General features: G+C 30.5%; 1 protein-coding gene across 5 annotated transcripts in view; it reads left to right on the top strand.

Annotated features, from left to right (window-relative positions):
• The window catches only part of LOC139525342 (high affinity 3',5'-cyclic-AMP phosphodiesterase 7A-like), a 66457-nt gene extending 43009 nt beyond the window's left edge, over positions 1-23448 (top strand). For 4 of the 5 annotated variants that reach the window (XM_071320560.1, XM_071320570.1, XM_071320589.1 and 1 more), the window contains 11 exons: positions 2874-2963; positions 7131-7273; positions 7902-7965; positions 8898-8993; positions 10311-10411; positions 12505-12636; positions 12944-13117; positions 14086-14151; positions 15572-15668; positions 17750-17830; positions 18639-22927. In XM_071320560.1, the coding sequence (XP_071176661.1) occupies positions 2874-2963; positions 7131-7273; positions 7902-7965; positions 8898-8993; positions 10311-10411; positions 12505-12636; positions 12944-13117; positions 14086-14151; positions 15572-15668; positions 17750-17830; positions 18639-19753 (2159 nt within the window). In that variant the 3' untranslated portion in view covers positions 19754-22927. Of the gene's footprint in view, positions 1-2873; positions 2964-7130; positions 7274-7901; positions 7966-8897; positions 8994-10310; positions 10412-12504; positions 12637-12943; positions 13118-14085; positions 14152-15571; positions 15669-17749; positions 17831-18638 lie in introns of all 5 variants that reach the window. The other variant, XM_071320554.1, reaches the window with a different exon arrangement.
• Positions 23449-25120: the final 1672 nt, after the last annotated feature.

The raw sequence follows: 25120 nt of genomic DNA, 5'->3' as shown, positions 1-25120 counted from the left end.
TTAAGTTTTGGTGGTCAAGTCCATATCTCAGATACTACAAGCAATAGGGCTAGTATATTTGGTGTATGGAAGGACTGTAAGGTGTACATGTCCAACTGGCAGGTGTCATCTGACCTTGACCTCATTTTCATGGTTCAGTGGTTATAGTTAAATTTTTGTGTTTTGGTCTGTTTTTCTCATACTATATGCAATAGGTCTACTATATTTGTTGTATGGAATGATTGTAAGGTGTACCTATCTAGCGGGCAGATGTCATGTGACCTTGACCTCATTTTCATGGTTCAGTGGTCAAAGTTAAGTTTTTGAGTTTTGGTCTTTTTATCTAATACTATATGCCATAGGCCATCTATATTTGGTGTATGGAAATATTTTATGATCTTTATGTCAGTCGCGCAGGTTTTATTTGACCGTGACCTGATTTTCACGGTTCATTGCACAGTGTTAAGTTTTTGTGTTTTGGTCTATTTTTCTTAAACTATAAGTAATAGGTCAACTATATATGTTGTATAGAAGCATTGTTAGCTGTACATGTCTGCCTGGCATGGTTCATCTGACCTTGACCTCATTTTCAAGGTTCATTGGTCTTTGTTTAGTTATCTTGGTTAATGTTAAGTTTATGTGACAGTTGTATTAAAGCTTAGCTTTATACTTAGGACTATCAACATAATATCAATGATTAGTATAGAAGGCGAGACATTTCAGCGTGTGCACTCTTGTTCTATATGCCTCCAGATTTTGAGCTGATTTTTATACATCCACAAAAAAAATTTGTGGTCGTATATTGGTATCACGTCGTCGTCGTCTTCAGCATTGTCCGAAGACAAATGGTTTCCAGATAATAATTTTAGTATAAGTAAACAGAAATCAATAAAATTTTTACTCAATGTTTATAACCACAAAAGGAAGCTTGGGATTGATTTTGGGGGTTGTTGTCCCTAAGGTTTAGGAATTAGGGGCCCAAAGGGGCCAAAAATAGCATTTATCTAGTGTCTAGAACAATAAGTTGTGTATAAGTATTTCAATTGTTCTGATGTTTAATACCATAAGTAGAAGGTTGAGATATATTTTAAGGGTTATGGGTAAACAGTCTAGGAATTAAGGGTCTTAAAGGGGCCAAATACAAGCATTTTTGAAGTTTCAAGTCAATAAATTGGAGTTATCTTTCTTTGTCCAGAATGGTTGTTGAATCACCTAAAACCAAGGCTTTATATAATCTTCTTTTAAAATTGGAGTTATCCTTCTTTGTCCAGAATAGAAGTTGAATCAACTTAAATCAATGCTATATACAATATACAATGCAATATTCACTTTACTACCAACTGATAGATTAAAGCAATCTTTACCATTCAGTGATTACAAGCACTTTGATTACTATTCTAGAGTTATGCCCCTTTACAAGTGGAAAAATTGAAGAATTTTTTAGTTTCTGTTCTCTTAACTTAAGTTTGTCTCAACTGAATTTAATGAAATGTGTATATAATGCTTATTACCTCTTAACTCATTTTAAGTTCAATTTTTGGCAGCTTCACTTTTACATTTCTTGAGTTATGTCCCTTAATCAAGTTATATGTTAGCGGGAGCATGTTGGACACATTCCCCATTTATTATTTTATAATAAGGGAAAGGGGGAAGTGAACAAAAATTGGGGTGGGGTCAATTTTTTTTTCTCATTTTAGATTTCAGAATTTAAAAAGAAAAGTTCTTCAAATATTTTTTTTTAAAAATCATAGTAAATTGCTCAAAAGCAAAACAAAATTTTTAAGTTCATTAGACCACATTCATTCTGTGTCAGAAACCTATACTGTGTCAACTATTTAATCACAATTCAAATTCAGAGCTGTATCAAGCTTGAATGTTGTGTCCATACTTGCCCCAACCGTTCAGGGTTCAACCTCTGCGGTTGTATAAAGCTGCACCCTGCAGAGCACCTGGTTTTATATGTGAGACTACCATCATGTTTGTGTCCACATGTGTTATTGAAATTGCAGATTTTTCAAATTTTGGAGACAGGGCCATTCGTGTCGCTTTGACACATCTAGTTTATTGTTGTTTTTGAATAAGCTGTACATAAACTAAATAATTGTAAAATTTAAGCGATTTCTGTAATTTAGTTCTTTTTTTATTTCGATATTACCGCTATTTCTCCTATTAGTTCAACAGAAAAAAAGGACATTAACAAAAATGTATATGACTCTTTCGAAGGCAGATTGTGAGCGTAAATGAACAGTGACCCCATATTTTTTTATTTCTTTGTTCTATTAAGTATAAGATAAAGTTCATTTATAGAAAAATTTAGAGACATCCTATATTAAATAAAAAAATTGATCTTTACCTGATAACTCCCTTATGCAGACTAAAGTATGTTTTACCCATTGCTAAAGGTGGTACAGTCACCTATAGTTGCTAACTCCTACGTCATTTTGTCTTTGCTGGAGAGTCTTCACATTGGCAATATGATGATGCCAAATCTTCTTAATTTTGTATAGTGAACTCATACCATTAATGCTGGCAGTCTGTACATGTATTGTCAGTATGTGGAGTATAGTTTATACAATATAATGGCCTACAGATTGTTAATATAAAATAGTGGCCATAGAGTTTAATATGATATATTAAAGTGGACTTGGAATTAAGATATAATACAAAATAGTGGATCGAACTTAAATACGATATACTGTATTGGATTTCAAGGTAGTGGACTTAAAATTTGTTTATATCAATGCAGTGGATTTCAGTTTTATGAATATCGGACAGTGGATTTAGAATTTTGATTTGTGTAATCTTGTTGACATAATTTCATAAAATGAAATACAAGTCGTATTTTTATGTTTTAATTTGATTGAAAATTAAAACTTTATTTGTGTTGTATTTAGGTGATGTTCGGATGAAATCAAAGCCAGACAAGAGTAATGAAGGAAAGCGGAAAGCATCAATCTCAGAATCAGACATGAAACTTTTAGATAGTAAGTATGAAGTGTAAAAGAAAGCATGGTATATGATTTCAATTTGGGTTTTCAAAAACAGAAGTTATTCTTTCTCGACAGAGCTAAATTTTCACTGACACCAGGGTCCTCAGTCAAGAAAATATTTCTTAGCACTCAGAGTACAAAATTTGTGTTGGAAACACCAAATGCAGTATTTTAATTAATTGATTTCTGGGTCTGAGTATGTAATTGATAATAGTGTTAGAAAGTGCTTGGTTTAGTTTGATATGTTCTCAATGCTTGACATCCTTTGTCTGTACATTGACTCAGTTATCATCCACGGGTCATTAAGAAATTTCCTCCTGTTCACCAGCTGGGCCATTTTCAAACAAAATTGGTCACAATTGTCACTGTTTAGTTGAATATCTATTCTGATCTTTCTGCCATTTAATTAAAATGACCAATGCCACTGCTACTAAAATAGACCATAGCAACATGTGATCAATATTTCTGATTAAAGTGCATTTTTTATTAGAATAAGAATTTAGTTTTATCTTACAGCAGTTGATATATATATTTTCATCTTTCGTCAGTAACTTTGCACAAACCTTTAAGATTTGTGCAAAGTTACTTACAAAAGATGAAAATACAGAAGTTAATATATGTATTAAACTTTTTACTAGAAAATATAATCACCTTCATTGACAAAAATAAGTGAAATTTTCCTCAAATAAAACTTGTCAATAATTACTGAATTCTAAATAAAACTCAAAAAGATGTAAGTATGTTGCATACTGCTATCCTTTCTAAGAAGAAATTAAATGATTTTGTATTAATATGGATGTAATTTTTGTTTGGAAACCAGTTCTTTCTTTTCTCAGCAGGATCAGTTTAAATTGCCTTCATTTGCTAGAAATGGCAAATCTGACGTCAGCATTAGCCTAGAAAATCAGATTCTAACAGAATCAACAGGCATCACATAATTTCACCAGGGAATTATTTCCTGGATGGTCGGAATAATTGTTTCTTATTAAATGCTTTCCTTTATTGTTGATGAATCGGAGGTATTTTGTAAGATTATGCCAATTATATTCCTTGCACTAATTCAGATATATATCTATGATTCTATTAGTTTATGACCAAATCTAAGAAATGGTTTTGGTTAAATGTTCATTTTGTCTAATGTGTGGCCAGAGACTAATTTAGGAAAGGTAGATGATTTTCCTGAATTGTCATTTTCATCAATGTGTGGAATGTAATTTTTTTTGTAATGATAAGCTCATTTATGATGATAAGTACTTCAAAAAAATACACCATTGATTTTTGATGTATCTTTGTAATTTAGCACTACTGCACTACTAGTGCATTCAGTTCATGAGTCCACATTCTGTCAGTATTTCTCCCGTATTTGTCCTGTTAACTACTAAATTGAATGATAAGCTTTTAGTTAGGAAGAACCATGCATTCATATGTAAAAAAAAAAACTAATTAGCAATGATTTTAATACAACACACAAGTTAGTTAATTTTCTTCAACCATCATTTTTTAACTGAAAATTGCTGCAGTGTAAATTAACTCCGTTTTGGTAAAATAAAAAAGAAGGTAAGAGCAGCCATTGATTTAAAGAATACCCCATTTAACATGACTTTGTAACTTTCAATAGAAAATATCAAGAATTTTTACTTCATGATAGATAATTACTTTGACCAATCTGAGACTCATTCTATGCCAGTGATGAACACTGTAGCATTCAAATTAGGATTAAGTTATACCAGGTGGGCAATTCCAGTTCTTTTGGCACTCTAGTTCATCTATTTGGAAACTCTATTAATTAAGAACATAACCTTTGAATAACTAGCCTGTTGCATTAATAGTTATATTAAAGCTTTATGACTAATATTTTCCGTAAGGCTATAAGATATTGGCAGTTTTTGTCGCAGCATCAATGATCACTTAATTATACCTTCTATGTATTGTACCTACTGAATCAGGTTCTATGTATTGTACCTACTGAATCAGGTTTTATGTATTGTACCTACTAAATCAGGTTCTATTTATTGTACCTACTAAACAAGGTTCTATATATTGTACCTACTAAACCAGGTTCTATGTATTGTACCTACTGAATCAGGTTCTATGTATTGTACCTACTGAATCAGGTTCAATGTATTGTACCTATTGAATCAGGTTCTATGTATTGTACCTACTGAATCAGGTTCTATGTATTGTACCTATTGAATCAGGTTCTATGTATTGTACCTACTGAATCAGGTTCTATGTATTGTACCTACTGAATCAGGTTCTATGTATTGTACCTATTGAATCAGGTTCTATGTATTGTACCTACTGAATCAGGTTCTATGTATTGTACCTACTAAGTCAGGTTCTATGTATTGTACCTACTGAATCAGGTTCTATGTATTGTACCTACTAAATCAGGTTCTATTTATTGTACCTACTAAACAAGGTTCTATATATTGTACCTACTGAATCAGGTTCTATGTATTGTACCTACTAAATCAGGTTCTATGTATTGTACCTACTAAACCAGGTTCTATGTATTGTACCTACTGAATCAGGTTCTATGTATTGTACCTACTGAATCAGGTTCTATGTATTGTACCTATTGAATCAGGTTCTATGTATTGTACCTACTGAATCAGGTTCTATGTATTGTACCTATTGAATCAGGTTCTATGTATTGTACCTACTAAGTCAGGTTCTATGTATTGTACCTACTGAATCAGGTTCTATGTATTATACCTACTAAATCAGGTTCTATGTATTGTACCTACTAAATCAGGTTCTATGTGTTGTACCTACTAAATCAGGTTCTATATATTGTACCTACTAGTACTAAGTCAGGTTCTATATATTGTACCTACTAAATCAGGTTCTATGTATTGTACCTACTAAATAAGGTTCTATGTATTGTACCTACTAAATCAGGTTCTATGTATTGTACCTACTAAGTCAGGTTCTATGTATTGTACCTACTTAATCAGGTTCTATGTATTGTACCTACTAATTCAGGTTCTATGTATTGTACCTACTGATTCAGGTTCTATGCATTGTACCTACTAAATCAAGTTCTATGTATTGTACCTACTAAGTCAGGTTCTATGTGTTGTACCTACTAAATCAGGTCCTGTGTATTGTACCTACTAAATCAGGTTCTAATAGTATTGTACCTACTAAATCAGGTTCTATGTATTCAGAGCTGTTCAATCATCCTGTATCATTAATTAAAATAGGAAATGTTTGTACATTAGAGTCGGAATTGATGTTTATTGAATTCCGATTTGTGAAGAAATAAATTTCAATAAGCTGCACAAACCCCCAGTGGAAGAATTTATATCCGAGTACGTCAAATCATAGAATGTAAGATCTATTTATATCCGAGTACCTCAAATCCTAGAACGTAAGATCTATTTATATCCGAGTATGTCAAATCGTAGAACGTAAGATCTAATGAAAGGAGTTGTCACTCAGGATAATGATGTATGGAAAAATCAATCTGGTATGGTAACTGACGCAGTCTTGATAAAATCACTGTCATACTGCAAATTCTATTCACCATATATTGAATGTTTTCAAAATGGCCAGACACAGGGAAAATTATGGCACCAAGAAATATATCTGTACAATGAAATTAAACAACAATTGACTCGATACAAATACGTCTGATTAGTTTATTGTTAGGATAACTGTTACAGAACCAACCTTTTTTAACTCTTCCTTACTGTAATTAACTTGTCAACAAAATGTTCACCCTCTGGAGACGGAATGCTATTGAATGGTAAAGACGAATTGACTTCATTCTGTTTTATTTAGACAATATAGTTTTCTGAGAAAGTATTCCATAGTTTTCTATACAGTACGGTCTGAACTACAATAGGGTTATCACTGCTGGTCAATCACATCGTCTAAAACATAGTTCCGAGGCGTCATGGTCTTATGGCACAGTGCACTGTTTATTACGTTTCGTCTTTTAGTAGAAAATTGAATTAAAAGGATGAGTGAAATTCATGATAAGACATTTAAAATTTTGTTTCCTTACTAGCTTGTTGTCAGTTAAGTTGGTGATCAGTTGACCTGTGTTGACCTAAACCAAATATTAAAAAAATATTGATAAAATGTTTTTGTTACTGAGAATACAGAAAAATATGATAATTTTAATTTAAATTTTTTTTTTTTTTTTTTTAGAATTGTCTTCTAGAGATAATAAAAGACAGTGGCCCTCACGTTTCCTAAGTCTTCACAAACGACGGCAGCGACGACGGCCTGTGGCAACTCTGTCTCATCAACATATCTCATTATTAGATACCCAATATCAACGACAGGCTGAGGTAAAAACTTGTATAAGTAAGACCAAATCATTAACAAAGAAAACCGCAATAATGATTTGAAATTGTGAGTTTGGAAATGGTTTTATGCAACAAATCATTAATTAGAGAAACCACAGAACTTATTCTAAGAAATAAAGCCAAAGTTCTAAGCAAAGCTGTATGACTACATCAAATGAATGTTTTAAAGTTGGAGGTTTATTTAAGGATGAATGCAAACAATTGTATATGTTCCACAATATTACATGAAAGTTTTATGACATAATGTTAACAGGGTATATATATATCATTGAAATGTAAATGAAATACATATAAGTGAATAACAGTTTTAACTGTTATGGGAATTGCATTTTTTGCAATGTCTGAAATACATATGTTATATGACACATGAAAACAGTACTATTATAAAAAAAAATGTTTTTCAGGTGTAAATTTAAAAAACCTGCCACTTTTAGGCAATAACAGTTGTTTAGAAAATAAACCTATCAGTACTTATTGTAAATACATCAATGTAGTATCTATAGTACCTTTATAATGTCAGCAATCAAGTATTGCCAATGTTCTTTAAGGAATGATGGAAAACGGAATCGTATAGTTAGTTTTTTTGCTAATTTTCTTTATTTTGTTGTAGTGTCTCCTTTCCAATGTGGGCAATTGGAATTTTGACATTTTCAGCCTAGATCTTTTAACCTGTGGTAAGTTTGTTTGCCTTTAGGCCACATTTACACATTGTGAATTTAATTTATGGTTGTTTCCAAAAGATATATCTGTAATAAGTTATCAAACATAAATCAACACTTTAAGTCACTAAAATTAAGTGTTCTGATATCCTCCTATAAATATACAATAACTAACTAGAGATAGGAAAGTGTTTTGAATTTTAACATTTTCCCTCTTAGTTTTTTTTTGCAATATGCATTATCAGTTACATTAAAACATGATTTATATCTGCCCTAAAAGGAAATTACTTTCACAGCTTGGATGACCAAAAAAGACTGTATATATATGATTTATTATAGATAACATTAAATGTAACTGGGTCACAAGAATTCAAACACATTTTACATATGCTAATATAAGCAATATCTACTGGTTTATTTGTCATTATAGCCATCAGAGCAATATGAAACAGTTGTCTCTCGGATTCATTCTCCTTTCCAATCTAGGTTTTGTTTAATTTCATTAGTATATATATTGATAAAATTGAGAATGGAAATGGGGAATGTGTCAAAGAGACAACAACCCGACCAAAATAAAAAAACACAACAGCAGAAGGTCACCAACAGGTCTTCAATGTAGCAAGAAATTCCCGCACCCGGAGGCGTCCTTCAGCTGGCCCCTAAACAAATATATACTAGTTCAGTGATAATGAACGCCATACTAATTTCCAAATTGTACACAAGAAACTAAAATTTAAATAATACAAGACGATGTATGACTAAACAAAGATTTAGATGGTAATCTTTTAGATATAAAACACAAGAATATCTTTTTGGGTAATTGATACAGTCAGAGTAATAGGTACATCACTCCTTAATGTTGATATTGAGTAATTTAGGATCAAATAGTGTTGGTTAAATGTACCTTGATAGAAACAATGATTAGTTAATGGTTATTTCTGTTGCAGGTAGACCATTACTTCACATTGCCCTTAATATTTTCCGACAATATGATCTCATAAATACATTCAACTTAGACATCATGAAAGTGTTTCAGGTTTTCTGTAAGTATTAATACACATTTCAGGAATAATCTTATAAGTATGAGTGTATTTGACATCGAAAATAGAAAATAAATGAAGATGGTTGTACAATGTCATTGAGACAGCAAATCAACAATACAAACAAAAAAAGACATCTAGAGGTCAACAGAAAGTCTTTAACAATAAACATATTGCTAAACTACCAATCTTCCATCATGATTTAACACCCATTTTGAAAAATGTGTCAATATTTTTTTTTGCTGAAAAATACATGAATGAGTATAAAAAGAATTTCTTCCTCTTATTTACCAAGTTAAGTATGGTTCTGTTTATGCAGGTTTAAAAGATTACTGATTTCAGATAAAAGTGATACAAATAATTTAATTTCTTTTAACACATTTTGTACTGGAACTACGCTGTAACTAGTGCTTCTGACGCATTGATTGTGATTGACTTAACAAGGATAAAAGTACAACAATGGCGCTATTCAATTAGATTAGATTAACATGACGCAACACTGGTAACCAAACAATCATTAGTTCTATTTATCAATCCTATTATAATCAAACTACAGTTCAAGTAATCAACAGTTTTCCTGGCTGACATTATTGATGTCTTTATGATATACAGAACACAATTTGAAGAGAATATATAATTCAACTTAAATATATAAATCGACATATTGGTCCTATTGAATTAAGTTCCGTCTTTTTAGTTGTATTCTGCGAGAAACTTGCCTTGCAGGTAATTCAGTGATCATGATAATTTCACAATGCAATCTTATTATTAGTGACCTATTTCTGTTACAATTGGAAAAGTTAAGTCTACATTTTATGCTTGAATGACTTCTATGTTTTGGATTTAGACTATTTTCTGATACCCATTGTCTTTTAATATCACCATATCAGACCTCTGCTTTTATAAAACAAGTTAATAGGTAATTAGTTTCATTAAGAATATAGCTCGAAAAATAGATAAAAGTTCCATCAAGAATAAAGCTCAAAATTTTAAGCTTTATATGAAAATGTTTATTAAATTTGTGTAAAAGCTTTGTCAGTTGTAGAAAAATCAGTTTGTATATTTCTTTGTATCCAAACAACAATGAAGGCAGTATACTGTGGATTCATTATTATTTGTTGGATATCCATTTTCATGGATTTCTTGGGTAAAGGTGAACCACAAGGTCAAACGTTCCGCTAAATACAAATGTTCTATAGGCTTGTATGCAGAATTTGGCAAAACCACGAAATAAAATATGTACAAACATGCAAAATTTACTGAAATTGATACCCATGAAAATAAATGAATCTATAGTATATGAGAATTTGTATATTTCAGCATTAATAGAAGATGGTTACCATAGTTCCAATCCATACCATAATGCTGTACATGCTGCAGACGTCACACAAGCTATGCATTGTTATCTTCAGGAGAAAATGGTGAGATTCTTGTTAAAAAAAGAGCATATTATTAGTGATATTACGACTTGCATGTCCAGTCATCCACTTTCTGTTGGTTACCTGGAAACCTACAACTTAATATAATCTTGTCATTTATTCCGTTTAAAATGCTTATGATTTCAAAATGCTACCCGTTGTCAAATATATATTTTGGGTTATTTAGGTCATTTAGGAGTTAGAGTAAAGATTGACCGACTTTGAAACAGAATAATGGTCTGTCTAGGGTAACATATCTTCATACAGACAGATATCTTGAGAAGGAGCATGATAAATATCCAATTCATTGTGTTGGCTAGTACGAAACAGGGTTATACTCTTAAATCACATTCACATTTTATCCTTATTTGCAAGTTATACACTGTCCACACAAGGTACTATATTTGTAGACAACAAAGTTCAAAGGACAATAACTGTATCCCTTTTCAGCAAAAGATGGCACACAGATCTGCTATTCAGGTCTCATGCCATAAGGTTTTACAGAATTCTGTCTTCATTGGTTGAGTTTATGTTTTTGATTTAAGGATGTAAATTTATCAATACTATGATTTATGATAAGGGCTGCATGTCAAATCAAATCAAATCAAAAAATGAATTTAAGTCCGTAAAAAACATACAATACCGTAAATCATAAGCACTTTAGAGCTTAAAAATAGCAAACTAAAAGTACAAACATAACCAATAACATCAGACAAACATACAGATATGAGTTTATCAAAACATACACATGCCAAACAAAGTAATAATAGAAGAAATAATACATACATTAACAAAGCTAAAATGTAATACTCACTAGCTTGTAATAAGCACTTATATCAATTAATCTGATATGGTTCTAAAAATATACTGCAGAATATTAAAAGTGATATAAAATAAAAGCACCAGTAGGACATATTATAGCATAATAAAATTATTTATTCTTTAAACTCTTATGTTAAAGGGTCAGATCAAAAGTCTGTGTGTCTATGATATGTTAGAGTTCTGTAAGGAAATCTCAAATTAAATCAGAACTCTCTCAATTATGAATTATGTACATCTGACATGTTTCGGTGTTCCCAGTTATTACATTGACAATGAAATCGGGCAGTTTTTAAGTTCAAACTTCACGTAAATGATGTACATTCAAAACTGACACTTTTTTTTGATAAGAGCCCTCTCTTTTGAGTTATTGATATTTGCTGATTTCTCCTGTCTCTTTCTTTATTATTCCAAAGTCAATAGTTCTTGCCCTCATTGCGAGTCAGAAAAATATTGTTATTGAAATTCTGTATAAAACAAACCAAAGGGAATTAGTTAATAAAATTTACATTTCCAATACTCTGAAAATTCAGCAGATCTCGTAAATCAAAGCATTATAAAAAAACACTGCAGTTGATGAATAGCTGTGGGATTATTTATTTGCATATAAAGGACAAATGAGTTTGGCGAGGAAAATCAATATTATTGTTGTTTAGTCAGCACTTTTGTGTTACATAATAATGTATGATGTAATCCAATGGGTTTTGATACAATTAACACCAATCACAGATTATTCATGTCACCTTGGTACTTTCAGAGGATAACCTTATAGAATTTATATATGATTAATATTAATTCATTATATTTAGAATGTCAGAATGTATAAAAGATACATGTATAATCAAGGAAAACTCATTACTCTTAGCGGTAGAAAAGTGCAACTAAACAATAAATTTTGCTGGATATTTTTCGTGTTTAATATATGGCTACTTTTGTAAAGTGGTGGAGGGTTTCAGTTTTACCCTTGTCTGTGGGTTCAAAAATTGGTGTCTGTTCTCTAACTTTAGTTTACCTCAATTAGATGTTATCAAACCTATACACAATGCTTATTACCACAAAACTCAGGTCAAATACAAATTTGGGTAGAGTCACTGTTACAGTTCTTGAGTTATGTCCCCTTATAACGTTATATGCAAATAGGGGCATCACATGTGTATCATGGACACATTCCCCATTTATTTGTGTATCATATGTGCATGTGTTTATAAAAGGAATTAATTTCCAGCTATAAATTGATTGACTTAACTTATTAATTGCTTTATATTTTTTCTTTTCAGCTACAGGGTTCCATTCCAAAATTTGAAATCATGACTTCATTAGTAGCTGCCATGAGCCATGACCTTGATCATCCAGGGGTCAACCAAACTTTCATGATTGCTACTGCCAATCATTTAGCTGCCCTTTACAAGGTACTGTCTTGTTGTTTATAAATCTGAAATAATTTAAGTAGAAAATATGAAAAGCTAAATGTGCCATTACTACAAAAATGAATGCTGCCATTAGTGCAGGGCTTAATGGATAAAAGCTATATTCAAGTGCTCAATAAAATTGTGGTTAAAAAAACAAGACAATTTTGTTTCATTTTTTAATATACAGCGGCATGATAAATCAATCCAACAAGTTCTAAAAATACTTCTTGTTCATGTTTTTTTATGTTTATTTCTAGTTTATATGTTTATAGCTTTATCTGACCACAACTGTCAATTTTACTTTCAGAATACCTCAGTTCTAGAAAATCACCATTGGAGATCTTGTATAGCCCTCCTTCAACAATCTGGTGTTTTTAACCATTTTGATAAAAAGACATGGGAGCAAGTAGAATGGCAACTCAGATCATTAATACTAGCCACTGATATTACTAGACAACAAGAATTTCTCTCTAGGTTTAAGGTAAATAACAGACACAGACAGTTCCACATGTCTAATTTTATTTATTTCTAGATATGTTACGGACCCTATTCAGCCTAAAAAATTTAGTAAATGTATTTCAGAATCTTGTGGTATTTGGGGAAAATTGTATGGCCTCTCGAATATTATGAATTTATGAATATTAGAATAAAATAAGTCAAACTTTTAATTTTCTTTAAAAAAATTACAATAGCATATAATTCTTACATATTTTTGTGAGTTAGCTTATCATGCATAGCAAGAATACATAAATATTTGTAAGAGGGGTGTTGTTTGTGCAGACAAACCGTGTTGTACATAATTTGATTGCTGATAGTTCAGGTTTAAGAGATTAAAAATTATGAATCAAAAGGACAATTAAAACAGCATAAGATAAAGAAAAACCAATAATACCAGCAATAAACAACAAAAAACAGTCTAATTAAACATTACAATATAAAACTAATGAGCAAGCTGAACCCCATCAAAAATGGGGTGAACTCAGGTGCTCCGGAAGGGTAAGCAGATCCTGCTCCAAATATGGCACCAATTGTTTGTTTATCATTGCATTACAATGTACTGTATAGGTGTATTTGACTTTTAACCCTTTACTCCATGGATATTTTTTTTAAATACTTGATTCGCATAGGATTTTTTTCAGTAAAAAAAATCATCCGGTTTAAAGTGTTAATGCATTGTGAAAACTAATATTTCATCAATGAAATTCAAGTCAGATATTCTCATGAATCTCCTTTTCATATTGGATACAATTTTTTTTAAGTCTGATGCAGACATTTTGGAGACATAGCGTTTCAACTGAGGTACTACACAGGCGTCAAAAGGCGTCATTATGGAATAAAGGGGGTGGCGTCAAAAGGCGTCATTATGGAGGAAAGGGTTAAGATATTATAACCAATAAAACAAAAAATGATATTAGAATGCTGATGATAATAATATGATATTTATTTCAGAAATATTTAGATGATCCTAACTTTGATTTTAAAAATAATTTTGAACAAAGGCATTTTATGTTACAAGTAAGTACAGTTACAATTTTCAGATAAAAAAATGTTAGTATACGTATGATTAGTTAGCAAGAATTAGTTTTTGTCGAGCCTGCAACTTTTGTTGCAGAAAGCTCGACATAGGGATAGTGATCCGGCGGCGGCGGCGGTGTCAGCTAACTTCTTAAAAGCTTTATATTTTAGAAGGTGGAAGACCTGGATGCTTCATTCTTTGTATATAGATGCCTCATGTTACGAAGTTTCCGTCAGTCACATGTCCAATGTCCTTGACCTCATTTTCATGGTTCAGTGACCACTTGAAAAAAAAGTTCAGATTTTTTGTAATGTTGAATTCTCTCTTATTATAAGTAATAGGATAACTATATTTGATATGTGCGTACCTTGAAAGGTCCTCATGTCTGTCAGACAGTTTTCACTTGACCTCGACCTCATTTCATGGATCAGTGAACAAGGTTAAGTTTTGGTGGTCAAGTCCATATCTCAGATACTACAAGCAATAGGGCTAGTATATTCGGTGTATGGAAGGACTGTAAGGTGTACATGTCCAACTGGCAGGTGTCATCTGACCTTGACCTCATTTTCATGGTTCAGTGGTTATATTTAAATTTTTGTGTTTTGGTCTGTTTTTCTCTTACTATGTGCAATAGGTCTACTATATTTGTTGTATGGAATGATTGTAAGGTGTACCTATCTAGCGGGCAGATGCCATGTGACCTTGACCTCATTTTCATGGTTCAGTGGTCAGAGTTAAGTTTTTGAGTTTTGGTCTTTTTGTCTAATACTATATGCCATAGGTCATCTATATTTGGTGTAAGGAAATATTTTATGATCTTTATGTCAGTCGCGCAGGTTTTATTTGACCGTGACCTCATTTTCACGGTTCATTGCTTAGTGTTAAGTTTTTGTGTTTTGGTCTATTTTTCTTAAACTATAAGTAATAGGTCAACTATATATGTTGTATAGAAGCATTGTTAGCTCAACATGTCTGCCTGGCATGGTTCATCTGACCTTGACCTCATTTTCATGGTTCATTGGTCTTTGTTTAGTTATCTTGGTTAATGTTAAGTTTATGTGACAGTTGTATAAAGCTTAGCTTTATACTTAGGACTATCAACATAATATCAATGATTAGTATAGAAGGCGAGACATTTCAGCGTGTGCACTCTTGTATGATAAAGTATCTATTTCTCTAAAAACCAAAAATCCTTTTAATCTTCTATTTCAATTGATCATACCATGATGAAGAAATTTAGGAAACCATCATTGATTGTAAGACTTATATTTATACCAAACTATTTATACTGTTAAATAAAAGTTGAAGAAGAAAGGATCCTGATCTATAAACTGTGATCATTTGTTGAAAGCTCATAGTTCAGACTGTCCAATGTGTTCAAAATGAAATTAATAAAGTGAATTGATCTTCTGTTTCTAGATTGCCTTAAAATGTGCTGATATATGTAATCCATGTCGAGACTGGCCAGTCAGTAAGCTTTGGAGTGAACGTGTCTGTGATGAATTCTTTAGACAAGGTAACAAATGTGATAGTGTAACAGTTAATAATACTGTAAATTCAGAAATTATTGCGTGCATTTACTGCCATTTTGTCATTTTAGACTTAAGGTAAAGGAACAGTAAATGGGCTATGTCGCAGATTTTTCTAAAATTTTGCATACAACCTTGACTCGTTGAACTACAAATGAAAATCGAAAAATTAATGCATTTATCTCTTTTATTATTTGAAATATTACAGATTGCCTTCCTTCAATATGAGTGAATATTTGTATAGATAGCACATAAAATCGGCGAAATCTTTTCTAAAATTTGGCTAAAAAACATAAAATCTCTAATTCTACTCCATAGATTTTTCTTAAAAAACTAAATGTTGTTGACACATCAATTTCCGTTTAAATGATATAAAAAAATCATATGGTCACCGACTTCGTTTTTTGTCTAATAATCAATTTTGTACCTTGTTGGTAGTGAAAAAACGTCAAAAATCAATGTTTTACGGCTTGTAACGCGACGACGTTACGATTATTTAGACGTTTTGTGGGATTTTTTCACAAAGAACACTGCAGTGAATGATGTATACCGTAAAAACGAAGTGGGTGACCCTATCTTTATTTTGCACCATTAAAACAGAAATTTATGTATCCACAACATATAGTTTTTTAAGAAAAGTCTATGGAGTAGAATTAAAGATTTGATGTTTTAAAGACAATTATTAGAAGATTTTAAGCCGATTTCATGTGCTTTCTATACAAATGTTCACCCATTTTGAAAGAATACAAACAGTAATATTTCAAATAATAAATTAGATAAATCCATTATTTTTTCGATTTTCTGTTGTAGTTCATCGAGCCAAAGTTGTATGCAAAATTTTACTGAAATCTGTTATATAGCTCATTTACTGTAACTTGACCTTAAATGTGATTTTAATTTTTACGATTTTGAGAAAAATGCTGTTTAATTCAAATAAAGAATTTCAAAATGCTAGTTAAATTATTGCGTTTACAACTCTGTCAAATTTTTCCCAATATAGATAAAAACCTGGCAATAACTTCTGAATTTACAGAAGATAGATTATTAACTCTACCACAAAACCTCATTCACTATTATCAAAGTTTTAAAATCAAGAAGCTTGCAAGGTATTATATATTTAAAAAGAAATTTGGATGGAAGCAATCACATTCAACAATTTGCTAAGAACTGATTTAATAACTCAGAGATTAGGAATATTGTTATAATAAAGAATATGAAATATAGTTCTTTGGAGAAATCTGCTATCATAACCTTACTTGGATAATGTGCAGTGCAAGCTTTAATCCTGATGTTGCCACTTGTATTAATTATCTGTATTTTCCTTTTCCTTTTTGCTCAGAGAAAAAAACTTGGTTAATTGATCTAAACTTTTGTTGAATGGTCTTTAATTGTCAACCTTTTAAAATTCAAACTATGCAGTATGTTGATATAAATTTACTTGTTATTGTGATTACTGAAACCCATATGAGCTTTTATGTTTAAAAATCCAATTAAAACCATGACATGTTTACTCCTTTCGGATTGTTTTGCTGATTGTGTCATATTATGCTTAAGTGTTAGGGGAGATATAAAACTCTTTGTTGTCACTAGTTGACATAAAATATATTTGTGTAAAATTGCTAAGAAGATTTGTTTTATTCAAGAAGACATTTCAGACACAGATGGTTAGCTACCTTTTGAAATCCATCACCAAGCTATCTAATTTTAAAATCCATTAAAATCAAATTAAATATCAATTTGTATTGCATAGATAATTATTAGTTTATATACATTTATATAAATGTCCAACACCATGCTATCTTGTTTTAAAAGCAAAATTAAAATCAAATTAAATATCAATTTGTATTGCATAGATAATCATTAGTTTATATACATTTATATAAATGTCCAACACCATGCTATCTTGTTTTAAAAGCAAAATTAAGGGTGATTTAAATAACTATTTAAATAGCAAAGATATGCATTAATTTATACATAGAAACTGAATTTTCAATATTAAGATTAAAGCATTATGTTAAAATCTTATCAGTAATATTGATTTTACATAAAAGGAATTTATTTTTTGCAGGTGATTATGAAAGACAGCTACAAATACCAGTTACCCCTCTCTGTGATAGAAATGCTACAACTGTAGCTAAGATACAAGCTGGTAGGTCATAAAAACAAGGATTTCTCTTTTGTCATAACATTAATACTGATAGAAAATTGGAACACATATATAAACCAAATTTACAACACCACAAATCACTACTTGTCAAAATTAAACATATGCAATTTGTTATAAATGTTTGGGTATATATTTTTTATTATCTTTGGCTACAAGTTAAATGTATTACATTTACTTTTAAATTGTTCTCTGTTGTAAAGTACTTTACAATCATAACAGAATACAAAATGAGATTCTTTCAATTGTACTGACTTTTGATGCTAATGACTCATTCAGTATGCTCAGAAAGAAACATGTTTTAGAACTATTAAATCATATGAATGGCAGCAAAATAACTTATGTTGAATTGAACGACTATTTAGAAGAGTGCTGAAGGTAATTAACCAATATGGCTAACTATGGGTAAACTAGTTTAACATGATACAAATGTATTCTGACTGAAATATATAGAGAAAATCTTTTTGTGCCAAAAAAAATAATAAAAAAAATTGCTTTATTACTGGGTAAAGAATTTTTTGTTGCCTATGTTTATATGAAAACTATAAAAAGTTAATATTAAAGTAGGTAAAGAAGAAGTTATTTCTAACTTATAGCTATGACTAAACATATTTACAAAATCAAGTGTAAGTGCAGATTTTTTTGTATTTTATTTGTTATTGTATTATCCATGCTTAATAGGACAGCAAACATGTGTATTTAAGTCTATTCTTGGAAATCAGAATGAATCTTTGTATTTCCTATCTATTCCTGTTATCATTTACCTGTATTTAATCTTTGATTTTTTTTGTAGGATTTCTGCAGTTTGTAGTTGCTCCTTTATTTCAAGAATGGCAAAGATTTCTACCTACTCCATTAAGCAGTCATATGATAAAAAATGTAAAGCTTAACTTGGAACAGTGGCAAATTATTATTGCTGACGAAAATAAAGAAAAAGAAATCTTGATTGCAGAACAGGAGTTAAATGAACAAAATGATAAGTCAGATGTTGAAGACTCGGTTGAAACTGTTTCATTGCATGTTACTGATGAGGAAGATGATAAGGTTGAGGATGGAAGACTACCATTAACATTTGCTCATCTTTTAGACGATCAAGAGGACTTATCTTATAATAGTAGTCGTCGGGGAAGTATCCGTAGTTTATCTCCCGTTAGAGAAGAACCAGATTCTCTGTTGTTAGAACAGAGACGTCATAGCATGCCACCATGTTGTTTTCAGAAGGAAATAACAAATGTGACAGTTCACAGAGACATTTTACCATTAACACAATATCTGCGTAGGCGGAGTCTGCCTACTGCTATGATTCTCCATGCTACCTCTTTAGAACGTCTTACAGACAAACTGTCAGCATTAGCTAGTGAACGAGTAACTTTACAAAAGAAAAGTACATCCATGGAAGATTTTCTGGCAAGGCCAAAAATTTCTAATTTAAGTCCCAGTTTTGAAGCGAGTAGACTTGCTAGTGGATTATATGTATCTTCTCAACCTTCCAGTCATGGAAACGCAGTCAGATTTCTGTCAAAAAGACGTAAATCACAAACTCTTCCTCACTCAGAAGATGATGATAGTGACCATGGTGATTCTAATGACTCAGATTTTGAAACACAAGATGATCACACATTCCCAAAGGAAGCATTAGTCAATAGAACTCAATTTTCTGTTCCAATCATTTCAAGGGAAGCAACTCATCCGTCTTTCAATTGTGTGAACAATATAGAGCATGACAGGGTTGTCAACTCTTTACATGAAAGTTTAACTAATTTTCATGAATTAAATGTAAAGGGTAATTCACCTATTGATAAAATGCCTCATATAGAATCCACAGATTTTGATAGCGGACTTATACCGCCAGATATCACAAAAAAAGTAGTTCCTAATGCTGTTTCACCCACTAGTCTTTCCCAGTGATATTGACCTTGTGCCGATTTTAACCCTTAGGATCATTTTTGTAACTCAGGAGAAAAAAGTCCTTTGGACAAAATGTATTAAAGTAATGAAATTATAGTTTTTAGTTTTAATTCAAGTTCCATTTTATCAATTGTACTCACTTAAAACATATTTTACCCTTAAAACTTTATTTTATCAAATAAGAAATAAGATGATTCATCAAGCTTTATTTTAATTTTGCAATATTTTATTTTAGTATATTAAATGTAAGTTGTCTATGTATTTGCTAGTAATTGGTTAATAGATGGAACACACACATTTTAGTTTCAACTACTTTTTTGGCCCTGCCATGACTGTTACTGAATCTTATATACCTTTTTCACTTTGTTCATTTGTCTTTATATTTATTTTGGAATTAGTTTATTTCAGTTAGATGCATCATTCAGAAACATAAAGTTATGATTATTCCAGTATACCAACCCTCTTTGATAGTGCTATGCTATACATTACAGTCCCATTCTATAGAACAACACTTCTAAGCAACATTTGTTTCACTAGGACTTACCTTTTGTACTTGTGTTTTGCATAAGGGCCCATCTGTCTGAAACTTATGGGAATATATACTTTATAGTAAAGTGCTATTGAGTTTTTGCCATTTTAACCATCTTTTCAATATATGTCATCACAAAATAAAGGGACATAATTAGGATTTCTGTGTTTCGTGTTATCTTTTTTGGAGTTGTTTTTTTTTACGTCTTTTCATCACAAAACTTGGGAAAACTGAATACTGCTAGGTATTAATTTTCGGATATTAAGTTTTATATGAAGTACAAATGTACTACATCTGTTGTTTTTTTTTTTTTAAATAAATAAACTTATCTGAAGTCAACGCTTTGATGCTAGTTATAACATTTTTAAATCATCAGAAATCGCCTATATTAAATGAAGGGATTACTATATTTTCAGTAAAAAAAGCATTCAATTTTACTTTCATCATGATAATTATGACAGAATATAATTTGATATTATTACAGTAGTATTGGTTTTTCATTACAAAGTTTGGTTATGAACATACATCATTTTATATTCAAAACTTTTTCTTTTAATATCTGATAAAAAACTACTATTTTAAGTACCATTTGGGTGTATAATTTATAATTTTCAAAGTTTTGTATTCAGTTGAACTTATTTTATTTGCTTAAATAATGAAACTCTTTAATCAAACTTAAAAAGATTTTCCCTGAAAAGCTTGTTGCAAATATTGATTGAATAGAATAGTGTTGAGAATATCAAGAATTGATTGCGTTAAAAGTGAAGACATTTTTCCAAATAATTGATTGAATTAGATTTTATCACTTTTGGAATAAAAGCTTTCTTTACTCTTTTAAGCTCATGACAGTTATTTTCGTTACAATTTAAGCAAATAGAAAAAGTTGCTAGAGTTCCGTTGCTTTTATAGTTATTTTTCTGTATTAGTATTTGTATACAACTTGTGGCCTAAATAAAATTACAATGTATGGCCAAGGGAAGACGTGCAAATTGTTGCTGAAAAATAGTCATTTACTATAAGTGATTATGTGTTATGAAAGAAATACATATACGTTCAATTGTTGGACATTTTTATTATTTTTGATACAATTTTTTTATATTTTTACGAAAATAATGTATCCTATTAGTTAATTACATTTAGCAAAAAGAAAAAAAATAGAATTAGAATCCCAAAGAAAAACTTTTGAAATTCCTTGGTGCTTTTGCAGTATAAACAAGAATTATTTAAAGAATGGAAACAAATCCCAAAGAAATATGTTTTTCTTGGTGCTAGTATAAATCTGTGTCATATTTATGTATTAAAGAATATTTGTATTATAAATTAGTGCAAATATCTACAATTGTATGCTGTAAACTTCATATTGTTTTATTAATATAGTAAACATGTACGTAATGAAGGTCATTTTACTTCAGATATGAAGGTCATTTCACTTCAGATATCTAAATCATTTTCATTTCAGCAACCTTTTTTAAATTTTATTTTCAAGTGTGCATAAATCTTTTTATCTGATTAGTCTATTGAAAACCAGAAAAAGCATGGTTATTTAACATTTATATTTCCACATAGCATTTCGTTAAAGGAAATTAAATTCTCGTTTGAAAATATAAGTTGTAAAAATTGAACAAGATTGTTTCAAACTGAAAAAAAGATTAACAAAGCTTTGTCAACATTTTGTTAAACCTTGACCATTTTTTGGTACTAGAAAATAACAAAGTAATGATCATAGTTGATGTGGTCAATAGATTTTTACTGGTGAAACCGTTGGTTTTCCTGTTTGAATGGTTTAACAATTCTCATTTTTGAGGGCCTTTATAGTTTGTTGTGTGTTATGAGCCAAAGCTTCATGTTGAAGACTGTACTTTGACCTATAATGGTTTACTTTAACAAATTGCGACTTGGATGAAGAATTGTCTCATTGGCACTCATACTTTTCTGGAAAGCCATATGAAATAGTTGAATTGATCTTTTCACAACAATTATGAAATAAAACCTTAATGTTTTAATAGATATTCATACTCATTGCCATTCACAGCCAATTTTCATTGACTCAGGACCAAAAAAAAGATAATTTGGTCCTAATTTTAAAGTTGTGCAGACACATTTGTCATAATTTACATCAACATTGTTTAAAACAAAGTGTATGTTTGTTTATGGTGGTCAAGGAATATAATTATCCTACCATCTAGAGTATTTTAAAACTAATACCCTTTTGGAAACAAAATAAAATGTAGGAAACAAATGATTTCTTACAGTTTTAAATTGTTTTTTCTATCCCAAGACTTCTTACAATAACGTGTAACAAATTTGTATAAAAGATCTTTAGAATCAGATATTTAAAATTACATTTCCAAATGGTTATCATTCATTTTAACCTAATATAATAAGATGTATAGTGTAACTTACATTTCTAAATGGCCATCATCTATTTACCTTACATAGTATAGTGTGTCTCAAATCCTACCAAATGGCCATCAGGTCTTGAGCATCATATATTAAATTTAGACATCCAAATGGCCATCATTTATTTACCATATATAGTATAGTGTGACTCAGGGATCAGATTAATTTAAACTTCAACAACTGTTAATTCAGAAATATTTGTAACGTTTTTATGATGGTAAAAATGCAATTAAATTATATTATCAGAATCTGTTGACAGATTTTTTTGAAATGGCATTAACTAATATTTCTATTTAAATCAGTTAGTCGAACAGGACTTGTCATATTAGCTGGGCCAGTTAAGTTCTATAGTGAAACAATATCATGACTAAATTCATTACTTAATTTTTTTTGATTTGAGATTTCTTTATTTCTCACTTGTGATATAAAAAGGATAATGACTTGACTCAGCTGATACACATTTGATGCAGCATCCAATATTGAAAAAGATGAGTACAGCACTCATGGACTCAAACAATTGAAGTGAGTCTCCTGATTAACAATGGCAATAATGAATATTTGAATGTACTGTACTAGTTACATGTAGTATTTGGTAATAATTGTAATATCGTCAAAATATAGAGCCGTAGTGAAGGAAGATCCATGTTTTAAATTTTACGTTTGTCAAACTAAAATGATGTGGTGGTTAAGCTAATGTTAGACATTCTTAGTAACATAAATTTTTCATCAGGAAAAAATTTGGAGATAAAATTGAGAAAAAGAAATATAATTCAAGTTTTAAATTTCTTCTTTTTTTTTTTTTTTTAGGTCTTAACGATTTGACAGTTTCAGATTTAGGTGTTGGCCAAAAAGGTTGTATAGTTTGGAAAAAAAAGCTTTTAATGCATTATTTTAATTCGTTACATGGCATTGCTACACTTTGCACTTTGTAATGGACAATTATGCTCCCAGTTTCTTCAACCTATGATAGCTCTTCCCTGCTAGATTAAGATAAATGTTTTTAATTCTATCAAGTATAACAGGAAAAATATAGTTATGTTCATTCTCCCATATGTACTTGTTCAGTTAGAACTCAGAGACCAATAATAAATTAATAAACAGGGTGGCTGGCTTTGGACCATTTTAAATACTCTTATGTATTTTGAAGTAATTAAACAACTAAGAAAAATTATATATATTATTTTTAAACTGGGCATTTTTCATCCAGGACTGGACATGCATATTTCCATCTTGAATATATGAGCTATTGATAAATATATATATATATGTTTATAAATAAAAAGGTAGACTACAAATTGAAGATTGTCAACAGCTTATATATTTTTATAGATAGTAAGGGTTTTTGCAGGATAAATGTTTTATGCCTATCTCGTATTGGATAAATTTGAGCTGTATAGCTACAAATTTATTCATAATTAAAGGTAATTGTAAGATATTAGTGATACCCCATCTCCCCCCGCCCCCCCAAAGGTCTGAAAACATTTTAAAGTTTGGACCATACATGCATTGATATATATTTTAGCAAGTGACAAGTTTAGTTATACACAACACCACACTGATATTAGAAATATCTAGCCATGTGAAAAAAAGGAAGATGTGGTACAACTCTCCACAAAAGAGACCAAAATGACACATAAATTAACATCTATAGGTCACTGTATTACCTTCAATAATGAGCAAAGCCCCTACCACATAGCCATCCATGTATTAATTAAGCTAGGTGTGTAAGCTTTCCAAACTTAGTATGTGTTGGATTATCTACAACACATATTGAGGAACCAGAGAGAAAAAAAGCAGTCTAGAAATTTATTTTCAGGTCTTTTATATTTGATATTCAAATTTTTACTTCTTTTTGCAGCTTGAAAAAATACTGTAATTTACCATACAATGGTTGTTTTGACCGAGATATAATTACAAAATTTATATCATGACTTTTGTTAACTTGACATCTCTGCAAACATTAGTACCAACATAGAATACTGTGGATTCACTTATTTTCCTGGATCCTGGAATTATTGTCGTGGTTACTAGGTATTGTGGTTTTGACAACTTCTGCAGAAGAGACTATAGGAAATCTATATGTGTGGAGCACTTAAATTAATGGTTACTTTTACCTACGAAATCCGTTAAAATGAGAACCAACAAATAATAATGATTCCACAGTATATGTTGTAGAACTTCTGTATTGGCAGCAGAATTGTTACGGTATGGGGAGTTCGCTAATCAATGTTTTCTATGATATTACCTTACATTATAATATGATATTGACATGTTGAATAACATTTTATTTTTTAAACTTTAAAATAGTGTAGTAGTGCTGACTGTCTTTGTGATATTATTGTAATTGTGATTTTGTTTTATTGTAATGTCCGTATTTTTGAATAGAAATTAATGTCAATTGAAAAATATACATTTATGGACCATCTAGGGTTACATTT

This window comes from Mytilus edulis, chromosome 1 (assembly GCF_963676685.1).
Source record: "Mytilus edulis chromosome 1, xbMytEdul2.2, whole genome shotgun sequence".
NCBI classification, from domain to species: domain Eukaryota; kingdom Metazoa; phylum Mollusca; class Bivalvia; order Mytilida; family Mytilidae; genus Mytilus; species Mytilus edulis.
This window is presented reverse-complemented; position numbering and strand designations above follow the sequence as displayed.